The sequence below is a fragment of the Arachis ipaensis genome, chromosome B5 (genome assembly GCF_059453495.1).
Source record: "Arachis ipaensis isolate K30076 ecotype BB chromosome B5, ASM5945349v1, whole genome shotgun sequence".
Taxonomy (NCBI): Eukaryota; Viridiplantae; Streptophyta; class Magnoliopsida; order Fabales; family Fabaceae; genus Arachis; species Arachis ipaensis.
In genome coordinates, this window is record NC_142440.1 from 78,939,690 (window position 1) to 78,957,335 (window position 17,646).

Sequence of the window (17,646 nt, forward strand, 5' to 3'; positions counted from 1 at the left end):
GTTACTTGTGTCTCTTTTCTCAACCTCCGTTCTATCACCCTTTCCCACAACTTCATAGTATGACTCATAAGCTTAATCCCTCTATAGTTTCCGCAGCTTTGTATATCCCCCTTATTCTTGTAGATAGGTACCAAGGTGCTCTTTCTCCACTCATCAGGCATCTTCTTAGACCTTAAAATCTCATTAAAAAGCATGGTTAACCAGTTGATGCCTTTTTCTCCAAGACCCTTCCAAACCTCAATCGGGATATTATTAGGTCCTACTGCCCTGCCATTTTTCATCTGCTTTAGAGCCTCTTTTACCTCGAAGTCTCGAATCCTTTGATAGTAGTCAAAGTTTTGATCTTCTTCCCTTGTGCATAAACGACCAAGGCTCGGAAGAGTCTTCTGTCCCTCATTAAATAACTCGTAGAAGTAGCTCTTCCACCTTTCATTAATCTTCTCCTCTTGAGCCAACACCTCTCCATCCTTATCCTTTATGCACTTAACCTGATCCAAATCTCTCGTTCTTCTTTCCCGACTCTTTGCGATTCTATATATACCTTTTTCTCCTTCTTTCGTGCCCAAAGACTGGTAGAGACCCTCATATGCTCTTGTTCTTGCTTCACTTACAGCCACTTTTGTCTCTTTCTTAGCCGCCTTATATTTAAGATAATATATTCAATCTAAATTAAATATATAGTAAAAATTAAGAAATACATACATTTTTATACATAAAAAATAGAAACTAAAATATAATTAAATTGTTAGATATTTTTTATATTTATTCTTTATCATTTTATAACATAGAATAGAGCTTAATTTTAATACATTAACAATTAAAATCTTTTATACAATTACTCAATCATATTTGTCCGTTTAGATGACCATTCATATGGTCAATATAAGTAATTATATTTTGTGATTTAATGTTATGTAATTAGATGCACGCATAAATTTATTTTACACTATCAAATTTTATATGTATATAAATGTTGACCTTTGATATTTATTTTTTGTATATTTGAGTATTTGACGCATGTGTTGTATTTAAATGTAATTATGAGATTTTAATTGGAATTATCCTTTTAATTTGTATATATTTAAGAGTTATACCAAAATATATTTATATTTTTATATATTTATTTATCATTTGATATATTATTTTATTATAATTCGATTATTTTGGTTGAATTTCTAAACCGATAAATCAATAATTTGAGTAATTTGATGATCAATTCAGCTATAATCTTTTTTTTTTTTTGGTCGGTGGATTGGACAACTCCCAATCCTAGGTACCCAAATGGATTTGACAACCTTCAATTCTAGGTACACAACATATCCACACACTCTTCACATATTTTATCACATTTTTTCTCAATTGCATTCTTTAGGGTTTGAACCCTAGACCTTGAGGTGGGGAGGGGGGAGAAATGCCATTAGAGCCCAGGCTCATTGCCAGCTACAATCTTAAGTGGGATCAAACTATTGTTTGATGTCCAAATCGGGTTGAACACGGGTCATAGTACCCATGGCTTGAACAGGTCGAGTATGTCGACTCGTATAGTGTCTGGACCGGTCTTTATAGTTTGAACATGTATTATTGGATCTATTGAGGTGGGTTAACCCATTTTGGGCCTTGGCCTTAAGTATTGAAGCCATTATATGAACAAAATATATGTTAAAAACTTGTAACAAACTTGCAAATTCTTCATCTACCAAATAAAGGAATATGAGAACTAACTTGGGTTAGTCGAGTAGTCAGTTCACTCGTCTGCTTAAACAAGTGTTGGAGATTCGAATCTCGCCTTGTGCATGCAGCAACCTATTGGCCAGCGGTAGACCCTTAAATGAAGCTCAGATCCGCGACAGATTAGTCATTGACCTGTCGGATTGGGGAATATCGTGGACAACTAAAAAAAAAAAATAAAGGAATACGAGAAAAAGAGTATGCAAAAATGAAAAAGCGGTGGACTCAATAATAAATTCAAATAAAAAAGAGAATTGAGCCAAAAATAAAACTAGTGGCATTATTGAAGAATGTTACCTCTTTTAACTGTTGCAAAAAGAATGAAGGCTACGTTAGCATTGCAAGGGACAATAACTTAGTTGATATGGTTATCCAATTCAAGCAATTGAAATATATTAGGTTGTCATATATTAACACTGACTTAAATATTTTATGGGTTAAGTATGATTTTGGTCCCCAACGTAGAGGTCGAAAATCGATTTCGTTTCTGGCCTTTTTTTCACTACAAAATGGTCCCCAAAGTTTCAGTTTGTTTTAAAATCATCCTTCGGACGAAAATTTCGTTCCCCCTTCACCCCAAAATCAATCAAACTCAGCAAAAGCAAGCAGAACAGAAGCCTAAGCCCAGAACCCACCACCACCACCACCATTATCATCATGGTCATTATCATCAGAATTTTCTCCAAAATCAACCAAAATCAACCAAAATCAAACAGAAGCCTAAGCTGAACCAGAACCCACCACCACCACCACCACCATTATCATCATGGTCATCATCATCATCAAAAGAAGATGAACCATCAACAAAATTGAAAATCAGAAGAACCATCAACCATCAGAAAATCAGAACAATCAAAACTCAGAACCACCAACAAAATTCAAAACTAAAAAACAATTCACAGAGAAGAAGAAGAAGCAGCGGGCGATGAGGGTCGTGGAGCAGCAGCAAAGATGCGGGTAGCAGTGCGAGCAGCGAGGAGCAGGAGTGGCGGCGGCGACGGCAAGGAGCAGCGGTGGTGGTCCTTAGCTTTCTCCCTTCCGATCTCTCTCTTCTCCCTTAGCTTTCTCCTCTCTTGCTTTCGGTTTCCCCTTCCGATCACAGGCGGTAGTGCGGCGGTGCAACGGTGCAGTGGTGCGGCGGTGCGGCCTTCCCTCCCCTCTCCTCTGGATTCTCTTTCTCCCCCCCTCCCACCCCACCCCCACCCTTCTCTTTCTCGCTGCCCCTCCCCCTCCCCCTCCCCCACCCCCAATTCTCTTTCTCCGTCTGATGCCTTTTTTCTTTTTTTTTCTTTTTTATTTTATTTTATAATTTTTTAATGGAGGGTAATTTAGTAATAAAAAAATAAAATTAATAAAAAGGATGATTTCAAAACAAACTGAAACTTTTGAGACCATTTTATAGCGAAAAAAAGGTCAAAAACAAAATTGATTTTCACCCTCTACGTTGGGACCAAAATCATATTTAACCCAAAATATAATTACTAATAAGTTATCTTAAAGGTAAGATCTAATAATCACTACTATTACTCTTATGTTGTTAGGATTTCAATATATGAAAATTTTTATATAGTTGACCCAGATTTTAGTTTAACATATGTTATATGTCCAATTGTCCATATAGAGGTTTAAAGGGCATAATAGAATAAAAAGAATCTCATATATATTATTTATATATTTTTGTTAGCCTTAAAGATATAAGTGTTGAAATAACTTATTCTAAACGCATTGCGCGTAAAAAAGTTGAATCTCAATTTTTTTCACATGTATTACGAATCTTTTTCTTATTCTTACTTATGCTTAGATTGCTATTTCTATAGATTTTGTAGTTGACTTACTTAGAATTAGAAAACATATAACACAAAATAATAACAATAATATTAAAAATAGTAATGTAATAATTATTATTATTATTATTATTATTGTTGTTGTTGTTGTTGTTGTTGGCTATCTAAAGTTGTTTCTGTTTTTTGGAAAATGAATTTATTGTTAAAAAAAATTGTGTAAAGTGTGATCTTTAACTCTTTATTGTTTTCTTTTATATTTATTTTTTTTATCTTACTTATAAAATTAATGATAATAGATCACACTTTACTCTTTCAATTATTAAAAAAAAAAATTAAAAGGATGCATTTTCTTTTTGGCGGGCTTCAGGTCTGACTAGGTTCAATTTGCAGGTGTTGTGCCATAAGTGCCATTTTACGGGCACTCCTTGTGAAATGGAGTTGAAATTTATTTTACAAACGGCGCATGTAAAATAAACTCTCTACATTTTGACACTTCTTGAAATTCATGCATATTTTGTAACGAGGAATGTTAGAGCCAGCAACTTTTGTAATTTGTAGCCATCAAATAGCCATCAATGATAGTTTTAATGGTGTGAGATTAATGTGAGATTTCATCCAATAGCTCACTTTTTTTTGCTGGTTATATGCTGACCAGAATTTAACAAAATTACTACCCCCTAGACTTTTCCTTAGTATATTTCCTAAAAACGTGTGATTATCTGTATCCTATCCACCTCAATATAAAGCACGAACATAAGTAAAGGAATTAATGCTTATTTGGATTACTGTTATGGAATTTGTACATGATTTGCAAGCATCACAAGTGGTTTAAAATAATCAAAAGGAAGCTATGTGAAACATTGATGCTGCATGGTGCATCCACCAATTGCCAGAAAAACCAGAGGTTGCCATGTAAGGGAAATACACTTCATTCCTCATTATCAAGTTAGTAACTATATATATTAAAAACAAAATTACATAAATAAGAATCTGGGTGGGTGAAGGTGATGAACTCTTGGAACTAAAGATGAACCTGATTTTCTTTTCTAAGTTGCAAACAGTGAGACCATCATGGCCAACAATAACACAATGAGGAATTGCAAGGATAAAAAAGGGCCTTGGGATGATGCTCTTTACAACTTTTATTTAAAAAGAAAAAACTATACCACACAACTCCAAACACCTTCTGAAGAGAGACCAACACAAAGGGCCAAAAGAAAAAAAAGGACTTTTATATCCACAAAAAAGAGAGAAAATATGCAGGATTCTATGGATAAACACTTTGTCACATACAAACTTACACCTCTGCAAAGGGGTCCATCCTAACTGTTCAAGTTGGAATTTTCAAGCTTTGAGGCAGCCTGCTTATCCAAAAACCAGACCAGCTTCCCCGTGGTCGGTTGGACCATTCTTGCCGGTATCAAGGAGCCATCAGGTCCAACTTCTTCTATTGCCAAGTGTAAGGCGTCCGCTTTACCCTCACCTGTGACCACCACAGCTACATTGGATGCGGAATTGATAACAGGCAAGGTGAATGTGATTCTTTCAGGTGGGGGTTTGGGGGAGTCTGTAATGAAAGTTACCCATTCTTCCCTCTCATCAAGGGCCGGGTGATTTGGAAATAACGAAGCAATATGGCCGTCTGCCCCCAATCCGAGAAGAATGAGATCAAACTTGGGGCAGTCGTTAATCTCGGACACGCTGACCACATGGGTTTTCACTAACTGCCGGATGACAAACTCGTAATTGTCAGCTGCTTCTTCTGCTGACACCAAATCGTTGATGGAATGAACATGACTGGGTACAATAGGGACCTGTCGGCATAACAAGCAGATGTCAAAGGAAGGATAAATCAATCGAAACTATACCATTTTGAATTTGTCAAACTCAACATTTAAATATCAAACAAGCAAAAAATCAAGTGATATATTCTAGCAGCAAGGAATCTATCCAGAAGCATCTCATGTAATTTATAGATGAACAAAAACCTATAAGGAACCAAAGAGACTTTGGCAGATTATATTTACCAAGAAATGACCCCAAAATTGGAAGCTAATTCATGGTTGCTAACGATTCAAATATACAAGGCAATTCAAATATCCAATTATAACGTATATTCATCATTCAATTGACAGCCATCCATCAAAAAGTATCATAAAGCATAAAGAATAACTGAATCATCCAGGTATGAAAAATTTTCACTAGATCCCAGTTATATATATATATATATATATATAGGGATAAACACTCTATACTGCTATTTAACCTGAAACAAAAGAACAATTTTCCGGAATTTGCAATCTAATGACCAAACATGCAGAATGCAACTTCCTCTATCTCTCAGTATGTAATGACCAAGAGATGTCTCATGTCTGTCTATAAAGTCTAGATGCCTAGAAAGCTTCAATTCAAAGTGCCATCTCATCTCAAAAATATAACACACATCTCTCAATTTATAGGAGAATGCAAGAAACAAAAGTAAAATTAGGACATTAAATGAATTTCAGCAAATTATGGCACAAAGTAAATGTAAACTGGGCAATGATATACAAAAATGCAACTCAATTGTGCTTCCCCTTTTCCGGGAATCATATTTGCTGTAATTTATCACACCAGAAGAGAAAAACCTATGTTGTAGGTTCACAAGCTTTTGCTTTTGGGAGCTCACAGTGCTACTGAAGTACAACCTTCAAGCATAATTTTGATGTGGTACAGTTCTTAGCACTGCTAAGACCTTAACTCCCAGTCCTGAAAGCAGACTTGAAAACCAACATTTGTAACTTCTATCAACAGGAAATAGGGAAAAAAATTGGAATTGAAGGGAAAAATACTGTGTCTGTGTAGTGAGAGCATAGAAAATTGTTGGATAAAATAAGCCTACAATTGGAAGTTTTCTTATGATGCAATCATAAATCTTGTTAGGACTGCGAGTCCCAAGATGACAGCAATAACTTTGCAGGAACTTAATGTTTCTGAGAGTTAGTAACCCTGCACTTGAGGAAAAGATCTTCCAGTAGCTTTTGGTTTGGGTCCCATAAACCAAAGACTGGCTTATCAACTAACAATTATACTTGTCTTGTGGTCTCTACTTAAAACGTTAGGAAATCAAGTGATGCTTCAGAAAGAATATTGAGAAGTTAGTCCCTGTTCATTTTCTCTTGATACTGACAATATGAACGAACGCATGCTTGCAGACAAAGGCTCTAACTGGGGATTTTTACTGTGTTTGCTGTCAATAGATTCAATAAGAATTTGAACCTCCAATAGAACTCTATTAAAGTAAACAGAAACAACACAACAGCCAACAGAACTAGAGTAATTCCTTGAATCAATTCTCTGAAAAGATTATCAAAAGCTCACCATTTCAGGTAAACAAAGAAGAAATGGAAGAAAGGGATATGGCCAGAATTAGGTAACAAGCTAGAGCACAGAGAGTGCTCTCAGCAGTCCAAATCTGAATCCTTTCCTGAAACTGAAAAATGTAAGGGCAAGTCAGAAATGCCACTCCTTCCTCCCTCCACTCAAAACTACTCTAGTGGAAATTAGCCTCAATCTTCCCAATGCTTTCCAACTAGTCTATTCCCAATCAAAAATGCTATTTGTACAATAAAATTAGCCACCAAAGTCAGCCATCATTTGTGTACAAATACATATGTAACTTAAGTCATTTTTTAAGTGTATTTTGTATTTCAATGTGCATTCTACACTGTGGCTGATTTTAGTGTACACACCTAGCATGGTTGACTCTCCCAATACTACAGTCATTCCCATATAGTCTAAATTATAAAATGTGATCGTGGCTCCACTTCTCCCTGCCTCTGAAACATAAGTCCTTCCAATTCTTCTCTTGCAATTCAGCCTAAGACAGCCTGCCTAGGGAATTCCCTTTCTTGTCAGTGCCCGAATTCTCAACTGTTCCCCTTTGGAATTGGACTTGGACTTGGCTCTCCCATCACTGAGACCACTTTAGCTCCTTCCCTTCCATGGAAAGCATCACCAGTTTAACATGTTGTTCCAGTCACACTACATTCACCTGGAAATACCTCTCCATCTTCAATTTAGGGCTGGCAACCCCCATATTTTCTCTTTCTTCTTTGTAAATTTTCTTCCTCCAATCTTTGCTAAATCCCTTAATTGGCTTTCCTACCATTGACGTCCTATCAGCTTCACCAGATTGTTGTTTATGAGGTAGTATTCCTTTTGCCTCATATGTACAAGCTGACTGGACAAGAAGATAAGAGAAAAGTCTGTTTATGAGGAAAACAAAACAGAAAGCTTAAGAAACAAGTGCCTAACACTACGACGAAACACACCACATCCACCTGATACCACCGGATTTTGCAAATGTATTGTCAATGGTTTTTTTGTCACCAGCCATCTAATTGATATAACAATGGTTTGTCTCAATCCTGCGCATACATGGTTGTCAATCCCATAGACAAATTGTTATTTATGTCAATCCTGTGGACACATCAGAATAACTCAATTGTAGATAATGAACTAAAGGGGTCTCTCAATCCACCTAAGTCATTGATCTTAATCTTCTAGCTCTCCTAACTTCAACTTGAAAACAATTGATCAGACATCCATAAATCTCAGTTGGACACGCCCTAGTATTCAACTTGCCAAATACCAAGTCGAGGTGCAACTGAACTGTATTAATCTCCTAGATCTGTGTTTTGTATAGCGCCAGTTAGCTCAGCCAGCTTTCTAGCACTTACAGCACCAAATGTTACTAACTAAAAACTCCAAATTGTTAAACGTTTATAACGGTATTTAAAAAGAGCCAACAACAAAGGATCCCAGTGATTGTCGCTAGCCAATATCAATCTTTATTGAGATTAAGGACTCCAAACATGACCAAGTACAGGTAAGAGAATTTCCCCTGCTTATAAATAGGGGCCTAGCTTCTCCCTGCTTATAAAATTCACCTATACAAGCAGAATATATAGGAAAGACTACCGTACTAGTTTGAATACAATGATCACTATTCATAGATTAACCACCATCACAACTGTGAAGAAAATTCACCATAACTTTACAGGTTACAACAGCCTAAAGTTACATGAACGAATACATATATGATGAACCCTGTGTCTCTTTCCCCCTGCCCTGACCATTAAAGGAAATGGAAATAAAAGTACAAAAAAGACATTAGAACTGGACTACTATGTCTGGCTCAAAATTCTATGTCTTGAAAGGGTGAATCCAAATATTACCTCTTGCAACCTTTCAGCTTACAAATCAGAATAAATGCTAAATATCGATAAAGTAAACAGTAAAAGTGACATCGAGTTTACAAATTTTCATGATGCAGCCCCAAAAGTACTTTGCATTGACTGCAAAAGAAAAGGGAAATAAAAAGAAGGCACCTTAACAACAAGATACACATTACCATGACAATTTTGAGGAAGTTTTTTTTTAAATATGCTCAACACTAGAATATCTATTGAAAATAAAGCACTTCGTCTTCTAATCAGATGATATTGTTGCTTTTTTCTCTTATAGAGCAGCCAGGAAACAAGTCAAAACAGCAACGAACAGTTTAATACTCGAGAAATAAGTAAATTTATTACTCCAAATTATTCCAAGAGAAATTTGTTCTTCATGGGAAATAGATAAAGCAATGAGAAACAGGAGATGTTTGAATTGGGGACAAAACCTTGGACAAAAGGCCATCCTTGGCAAGCTTATAATTGCTATCAGCATGGTTTCTCGCCACGACGCGCTCATCAGCCCAGAAGATATACCATTTCGACCAGTCCACTGTCTTGTTGTAAGGAACTTCGCAAAGTTTTCTGTCAGCAACCATAACTCTTAAATGGTAATACTAATCATGAAAGCAAAAGAAGAACATATGGCAAAGATAAGATACAGATACCCCATTAAGCCAATGAGAGAACCACCAGATAAAGCAATGGCAAAGAATCCGCGCTCCTTCACTGACACATCTGATAATTCAGCAATATAGTCTGCCAAATCTGTCTTCAGCTCATCCATACTCTCATGAATCCTCAACTCCCCTCTATCCTTCTGAGCACCAGGTAAAGCCATGTTTTCAAAGTGTCTAGGAGCTCTACTTTATACCAACAGGAATAAAAGGGTGAATAAGAAAACACAATTAAATAAATAAATAGCAAAATAGAGTTAATCAAATATAGATTATCACATAATTTTAGTATTTTATTTAATCATCAACATCATCATCTATAAGCTAAGGCATTTATATGATTAAACCCTTAAAATTCAATTCAGCATGTTAAGTCTATAATAATCAAAAGCAGCTCATTTCAGCAAAAGGGTCTCATACATAACAGAAACTTCCAGAGATCGATGCCATAATAATAATAATAATAATAATAATAATAAATAAATAAATAAATAAATAAATAAAAAGTAGAACAAGCACACACTGAAAGACTGAAGAATAAATCCACGGAAAAACAGACCCGGATAATTCACGGTGTTTGCGTCACATATAATCTCAGCAGCATAATAAAAATAGTAGAAAAGAAGGTCAATGATAGTCTCAGGAAGCTTGAGATTACTGAAACTGCATCACACAAAGGAATCGCCGATGCTTTTGAGAACCACATAGAAAGTAAGAAAATGCTTACCAAGAAAAACAGAAAGGGTGACACAGAGAAGAAGAAACTGAATAACGTTGAAGATGGGTATCAACACCAAGTGTTTATTTATAGTGTAATAGAGTAAAGTATCATTTTTGTCTCTAACATTTGGAGTTCTAAAGTTGTTCTTAATGTTTCAATTGTTCTATTTAAGTCTTAACGTTTTAAAATTGACTCAATATTGTCCTGTTGTTAGGGATCCGTTAACAGAATTGACAGCGGGACAAAATTGAGACGATTTTGAAACATTAGGGACTTAAATAGGACGAAAACGTTGCGGATAAAAATGATACATGGAAATAAATTTTAATTTTATCCTTCAATAATATTAATTTTTTATCTACACAGTATTCAATTTTTTTTAATTACATCTAAATAAATTACACTTAATCACATTACTTTCATTTTAAATAAATTAATTTTTTTATAATTTTATTCTTAAAGATTTTTATAAAATTATAAAAAAAAATTATTTAAAATGAAAGTAATGTGATTAAGTGTAATTTATTTAGATGTAATTAAAAAAAATTGAATACTATGTACAATAAAAAATTAATATTATTGAAAAAATAAAATAAAATAAAAATTTATTTTTATGTATCGTTTTTGTCCCTAACGTTTTCGTCCTATTTAAGTCCCTAACGTTTCAAAATCGTCTCAATTTTGTTCTGCTGTCAATTCTGTTAATAGATCCCTAACGGCAGGACAACATTGAGTCAATTTTGAAACGTTAAGGACTTAAATATGACGATTGAAACATTAGGAACAACTTTGGGACTTACCCCAGACGTTGAGGACAAAAACGATACTTTACTCTAGTATAATCAATATACACTATTAACTCTTATTTATTTGCTAAACGTGCATAAAGGTAACAAAAGTATAATTAGTTTAAACGGTAAATTACTTGTAATCTAATTAAGAAGTCTTGGGATTAAATTTTGAAAAAAGCAAAAAAGAATATTTTTGTGAGTTGTATATAATGATATATTTTACGTAGTCTTACTATTTAAAATGGTTCTTGAAATTTGACTCCCGATTTAATTTAGTCCTCTAATTTTTAATTGATCTAAATTGTATCTTAAAATTTTAAGGCATGACTCAAGTTGGTATATCCCTCTATTTTCGTCACCGAAAAAATGACGTGACACGATTGAACGATGTTGTTTTGCTGTTCGCGCCTAAACTATGTCGTTTTATTGTTCCTTCATTACACAAACAATTAATTGAACCTCCCTTCTTCCTCGTCTTCAATTTCATCAGTAAATCTCCCATGCTTTCTCTCTCACCTCATTACACAAACCTTAAGTAATCATTCTTCTTCTTCCTCCTCCTCAATATTTGTTTTTTTTTGTTGTCTGAAAAGGAAACTAAAAACCAGAAAAAAATCCTTTTAGACAGAGCAAAACTCAATTCACCGTAATCATATAAAAGCAACAACTCAATTCACCATAATCATATAAAAATAGCAGCAAATCAACATATTATAATCTAATAATTGAAACAAAAAAATTAAAAAACATACCTGATAATGTGAAGGCAGAATGCGGGAGAAGAAGAGGGAGACCAAGCACGGTGATGCAAAGACTGGTAAGGGGGAGGCAGCAGAAACGCGAGCAGCAATGCGAGCCCTGTCGGATGAGGACACGACGACGACGATGAAAGACACACAGTGGCACAGGAGCAAGGAGACGCGAAATGTAACGATCTAATTTCTAGCATGTCATGATCACACTAGAAGCTAGGCACTACTAACTTATCTTACTACATATTATTTAATATTTATTATATGAGCTTGTTTCGTTATTAGAGCGTGGTTATTTTGCCGGAAAATTTTTTTCTTGAAAACGTTCGGTTCGATAAGCAAAAATATTCAAAGATAAAATCACAGATAAAGCAGAATCAGAACTTTCATGTACAAACATTAAACATTGATTAACATCATTAGGAGCATAGTTGTCAGAACCGAACCGGTGATCGAACCGGTCAGGCTACTGGGTCACTGGTTCAACCGATGGGTCACTGGTTGAACCGGTTAACCCGGTCCCATATAAGTAAAATGTATAAAATAGCTAAAAACTTAAAAATTAACAGTTAAAAAATATATCTCCAATAATATTTTAATAAATATTAAATCTCAAATCCTAAAAATAAGTAGTAATACGAGAATAAACATAAAATTTAGTACTATTAGTCTATTACATGAACAACTCAATTTAACATAATGAAAATAACAATTCATGGATTATATCCAAGGAGTAACTTCAAAGTCTGGATATCTTTCTTCATCTGACAAATCTGGAGCTACATGTTGATTGGTTTCATTCTGATTTGCATTTTCCACAGAAGTATTATTAGCTTCACCATCATCTCGATCGTCTTCCAGATTCAATTCATCTAGCATTTCAATAATGTTTCACAAATCATAATCAATAATAAGGCAAAATATTTGGTTAAAGCATTACAAAATCATCCCTAACAACAACATACCCAAATCATCTAAAGCTGATTGAAGAGACATATTTGCAAGATCATTCCGTAAAGCATCAACTTCTTCAGGAGTTAAAAATGGTGGTGAATCTTCCATTATCCATTCCGAATGATCCTCAAATGCATCAAGACAAATTGGATCATAACTTTGCTTTCTCATTCGGTTCCTATGTTATCAATTAACTTGATTATTCTTATTATGACTAAAAATTTTAAATAATGCCTTCAAGAAAGAATAATAAAAAGTACCTTTGTTGTAGCCTTAAGTTGTAATGAACATAAACAAGATCATTAAGCTTTTGATGCTCTAACCGATTTCTTTTCTTTGAGTGAATGTGTTCGAAAATGCTCCAGTTACGCTCACAACCTGAAGAACTGCAAGTTTGACTCAAAACACGAATTGCTAACTTTTGCAGGTTTGGTGCTCCACATCCATAAGATTCCCACCATTGATCTTAACATAAAAAGAAAACAATCACAATCATAAAAATCAAATCTTAAACATATCACAATAATAAAAAACTAATTTTAATACAAAATTTACCAGGCATCACTGTGCTTCGCTCACGTATTGCAGGCTGTCTCCCAAAGTCTCCTTCAGCATTCTTAAAGATTCTCTTCTCACTTGTCAATTTAGTAATCAAATCAGCATCACCATAAGCATATCTCTCAATCACATCTAATAGGCCAGAAATTGTTTCTTTGTGCTTGTCAAATTCTGCAGAATTAAATCGAAAAGCTGGATTTAACCAATAACCAGCAGCATGAAGGTTTCTTTTAAGTTGTAAATCCCAACGTGAATCTAAAATCTTCAAATAAGGTTCAACAACCCTCTTTCTATTTTGAAACCTCTTCACCATGTCTTCCCTAGCCTTATACATAGCTTGATAAAGGAAACCCATTGCAGCTCTATCTTCACTATCCACAATACGCAATACATGAACAAGTGGCTCCGTAAGCTTAACAATATCAGTGCATTGATTCCAAAATTTAGAATCTAAGACTTGATCCACAAACTTTTTTGCTTTGGCTTTTTTAGAGTAAGTTGAACTTGTCCATTCTCTAGATGTCACCATAGCTCTCAATGCATCCTTTTGAGTCAAAATACTTTGCAAAGCAATGAAATTAGTGGCGAATCGAGTTGGAGCTGGACGAAGTATTTCTCGGCCGCCTATGAACTGCCTCATCAAGTACAAAGGATGGCAGTGATTATAGATATACTTCGTAATCATTGAAGCTTGTGACACAGTTTCAGTCACTTCCACAAACTTTCCAATATCCTGCAACATCAGATTAATACAATGTGCCGCACGAGGAGACCAATACAATCTAGAAAACTCTGATTCCAACAACCTTCCAGCAGCAACGTAATTTGCAGCATTATCCATCACTACATGTACAACATTCTCAGGACCAACAAATAACACAACATCCCTAAGCAACTTAAACAAAGTCTCAGCAGTTTTCGAGATATGAGAAGCATCAACTGACTTTAGGAAAACAGTTCCTTTAGGGCAATAAACCAAGAAATTAATTAAAGTACGCCTACAACGATCAGTCCATCCATCAGCCATGATAGTACATCCAGTTTGTTTCCAAATCACACGATAACCTTCAATCATCTTCTTTACATCTTCAACCAATTTACTCAACAAATATCCACGAACTCTTTGGTAATTTGGCCCTTTATACCCTGCACCCATATTTGCGATAGCATCGATCATCGGCTGATAATAAGCTGAATTAACCGCGTTGAATGGCACAGAAGCATCCATCATCCATCTTGCAATAACAATATCACACTTCTCCACAATTTCTTTGCTTTGGAGAACACTTTTAATACTTGGTTGAGCTCCAAGTGTTGCTGCCGGTGGAAAAAAGGATTGTAGTCCCTTGAGTTGTTTCCCAACTCCCTTTCTAGAGCTAGGTGCTGGAATTCTTGATGCTTGTTGTTGTCGCATCTCATTACGTTCAATCTCATCAAATTCCCTTTCAACGTCATCACAAGCACCATAACTTTCTGCATATTCTTCTTGAGTTTTCCTTTTCTTGGTTCGAAGATCTTCAATGTTTTGGGAGAATTGGTGTCTCACCGCAGCTGGCACCTTTCGACATGCCTCAATATCTCCACCTTTTCCAGCCAAATGATGCTTAACCCGGTTAATTCCTCCACCCCTAATAAGCTTCTCGCAATAAATACATACCAGAGTAGATTTTCCTTTATCCAAAACTTGTTTACAATGGCCCCATGCAGGATCAGTTTTTCCTCTGTAACTATTTTTTTGGGTTCCAATTGTTGGATCAGGAGTTGATCCTTGTTCCTGAGAAGTTGGTGTTGGTGTTTCTGATGGTGTATTTGATGAAGCCATCCTAAATTCCTAATCAACCAGGGTCCAGGACTAAATGACTAACAATACACAACAACAATCCACTAACTACTAAGAATAATATCCAACAGCAACCAACAATTCACAATCAACAAACTGAAGTACTGAACAGAAATAAAAAAAAATCAAGAAACATGAGAGATCAAACAGAAAAAACATGTGGAAGTGTTCATGTTCTCATCTGCCCACATACCAAAATCAAACAGAAATCAAACTATCAAACATATGTGAACCACCAATTAAAAAATTAACTTCAAACATATGTAAACTATCAAACATGTTCTCATCTGCCCGCATACCATAATCATTAATCAATTAACTTCAAAAAATTAAAAAATTAAAAATACTTACCTGCACGGCTGGACCCTGGACCTGGAGGGATGGAGCGACGAGTGTCGAGCAGAGAAGAGGGAGACCTGGAGCGAGGAGCGACGAGGAGGCGACTTCAATGTTCAATCTTCGATGGACGGGGTGAGTGGCACACTGCTCTGGATGCGGTGGTGAGGTGATTGCCGCGTGGTTGAAGGCTTGAAGCTGACGGGCCGACGGGGCAACGAAGTGGCTGAAAGCCTGAAGCTGAAGCAGAGTAGGCGAGTAGTAGGGGATGGAGTCATGGCGCCATGGTGATGGTGATGGTGGTCTCTCAACTCAAACCGTTTGGGTATGGGAACTTGGGAAGGGAAAGTGGGAAACATGGGAAGGGGATGGAGGCTAGGGTTACATCGTTGAAACGTAGCAGCTCTGCGCTTTTGTTTTTTTTTTTTAAAGAAACGACGTCGTTTTTCATCGCAGAAAAATTTTTTTTTTTCGAATCAGTCCGGGTTAAACGAAACCCGCCGGTTTACCGGTTCTGATAAAACCCGGCCGGTTCAATACGGGTCTTGCCGGTTTAACTCCTTCTTCGGTTCGATGACTCACCCGGACCGGTTATAGCACCGATTCGCCGGTTTTTCGGTCCGACCGGCCGGGTCAGTCCGGTTCTGACAACACTGTTTAGGAGTAGCTAACTATTAACTATTTACATATATATATGACATCCCCTAGTCCCTCTAAACTACAAAGGGAAGGGAAAAAACACTCTAGGTCTTCAAAACTCGGGCTAAGCTGAACGTCGTCAAAATGCATGATATCATCCATCACCCTTCCGCACGATCATACGTTATCACTCGGCCACCGGTGCTCCATATGAGGGGAGAAGGAAAGAGGGTAAGAATTTGGGGGTTCTTAGTAAGGTCGGAGTTGTTAGTTAAGTTCATTAATTCTTTATTATTACCAAATAACCGTGCTTGAACATAAAAATAAGAAATAGTAGATAAATAAAAAATATAGAAAAATAGTAAACAAACAAAGAATACAGAATATAGAATACAACAAAAAAAGCTCACACACGTACAAAATATACATCAAGGAATATATGTGGCAAACAAGTATGATGTATGTCTGTCCTTTGCAGGCCATGAACTCACGTATTCGTTTACACCCTGCAGTCCGATATTACTTGGGCACAAGTCTCAGATATGGCTTTTCAGTTGCATCATTTTCATACAAGTTGTATGACCGAAGCCACATCAGTTGACTTTTGACCCATTTTCAATAGATATGCGTACCCCTGGAGAGCAGTTCTCAGTCTGTGGGCGTCCCTACTATACAATCGGCACCAAGGCCTGATCAATATTTACCTTTCTGTTTTCCTTTTCTAAAAATCCTTTTCAATTCTTTCTCTATTCCTTTTTCGTTAATCATTTCATTCAATTATCAGTTCTCAATTACTATAACTCATCTTAGTTTCTCTTTTTCTGTTATTCCTTTCTCTCAATTACATTCTTTGATATCCATTTTTCCGTCTTTTATTCTCTTGTGTTATTATTCTTTCTCTATTTTCTTTTATAATTTTAATCAATCTTAGTCTCTTTCACTCGCCAAACTTAGGTCTTTTAGGGCTTAACCCACTTTTGATAATCTTGTTTCGCTTTTCTCTTGTATTAATGTCTTCTCTTGATATTTTTAACCTTTCTTTAGTACTATAATCAATTCTAAACCTCTTCTCGAGCCTTTTCCTAAGTATTTTATGAAAAGCCCTAGAGTTTAAGCTACTAAATTATCTTTCTATGTCTTTTATTATAATTATTGTTATATTCTTAAATTTTACGGCACTTACCTCAATCTGTACTTACATTTTTTTACATCTTTTCATTTTTAAATATTACACTTACATCTTACATGTAATCTCAAAATTTTAATTAGTTATAATTTAGTTCATAAACTTTACTTAATTATGCTTTAACTATTCAATTTTTTTCTACTAATTACACTAACTCTTTTGCATTTAAATTAGTTATATTTTAATTCTACTAATAAAATATATTCTTCTCTTATTATTATTATTATTATTATTATTATTATTATTATTATTATTATTATTATTATTATTATCTTTTTCTTTTTTTTTACTTTTATACATAATATATGTATTAATAATTATATAATATATACAATATATATATGTCAATGACTATTATATATAATATATACTATATGTTATATACATATTTTTATATTACATGTTATAATTATTTATTATTCATGTGCGTAGTTTGGACGCCTGGCGTCCTTATTATTTTACAACAC

The 17,646-nt window shown here is 35.2% G+C and overlaps 2 protein-coding genes across 6 annotated transcripts; both read right to left on the minus strand.

Moving 5' to 3' along the window:
- Positions 1-4,417: 4,417 nt before the first annotated feature.
- On the minus strand, positions 4,418-10,268 carry PGL1 (6-phosphogluconolactonase 1). 4 transcript variants are annotated; one of them, XM_016347417.3, is made up of 4 exons: positions 10,130-10,268; positions 9,394-9,588; positions 9,175-9,310; positions 4,418-5,326 (listed from the first exon to the last, which is right to left on the minus strand). In XM_016347417.3, the coding sequence occupies exons 2-4, from the start codon at positions 9,564-9,566 to the stop codon at positions 4,835-4,837; spliced, it is 801 nt and encodes a 266-aa protein (XP_016202903.1). In that variant the 5' UTR covers positions 9,567-9,588; positions 10,130-10,268; the 3' UTR covers positions 4,418-4,834. The 4 variants fall into 4 exon arrangements, with proteins under 4 accessions (XP_016202903.1, XP_016202905.1, XP_016202904.1 ...); XM_016347419.3 differs by having other exon boundaries at positions 9,394-9,591; positions 10,130-10,216; XM_016347418.3 differs by having other exon boundaries at positions 9,962-10,178.
- A 1,977-nt stretch (positions 10,269-12,245) lies between these two features.
- On the minus strand, positions 12,246-15,740 carry LOC107640731 (uncharacterized). Of its 2 annotated transcripts, none has more exons than XM_088488770.1 (5): positions 15,370-15,740; positions 13,176-15,001; positions 12,881-13,085; positions 12,632-12,798; positions 12,246-12,538 (listed from the first exon to the last, which is right to left on the minus strand). In XM_088488770.1, the coding sequence occupies exons 2-5, from the start codon at positions 14,998-15,000 to the stop codon at positions 12,387-12,389; spliced, it is 2,349 nt and encodes a 782-aa protein (XP_088344896.1). In that variant the 5' UTR covers position 15,001; positions 15,370-15,740; the 3' UTR covers positions 12,246-12,386. The 2 variants fall into 2 exon arrangements, with proteins under 2 accessions (XP_088344896.1, XP_088344897.1); XM_088488771.1 differs by having other exon boundaries at positions 12,944-13,085; positions 15,370-15,654.
- Between the last annotated feature and the right edge of the window lie 1,906 nt (positions 15,741-17,646).

Bases quoted from the DNA above. Each gene is read 5' to 3' on its own strand.
- LOC107640731 (XM_088488770.1), bottom strand. From the start codon at position 15,000: ATGGCTTCATCAAATACACCATCAGAAACACCAACACCAACTTCTCAG. The intron at 13,086-13,175 runs GTAAATTTTGTA...TTTTATGTTAAG, and splicing joins GCGAAGCACAGTGATGCCTG to ATCAATGGTGGGAATCTTAT. The intron at 12,539-12,631 runs GTATGTTGTTGT...TTGAAATGCTAG, and splicing joins ATCAGCTTTAGATGATTTGG to ATGAATTGAATCTGGAAGAC.
- PGL1 (XM_016347417.3), bottom strand. From the start codon at position 9,566: ATGGCTTTACCTGGTGCTCAGAAGGATAGAGGGGAGTTGAGGATTCAT. The intron at 9,311-9,393 runs GTATCTGTATCT...GGTTGCTGACAG, and splicing joins TCTCTCATTGGCTTAATGGG to AAAACTTTGCGAAGTTCCTT. The intron at 5,327-9,174 runs GTTTTGTCCCCA...TTATGCCGACAG, and splicing joins AGGATGGCCTTTTGTCCAAG to GTCCCTATTGTACCCAGTCA.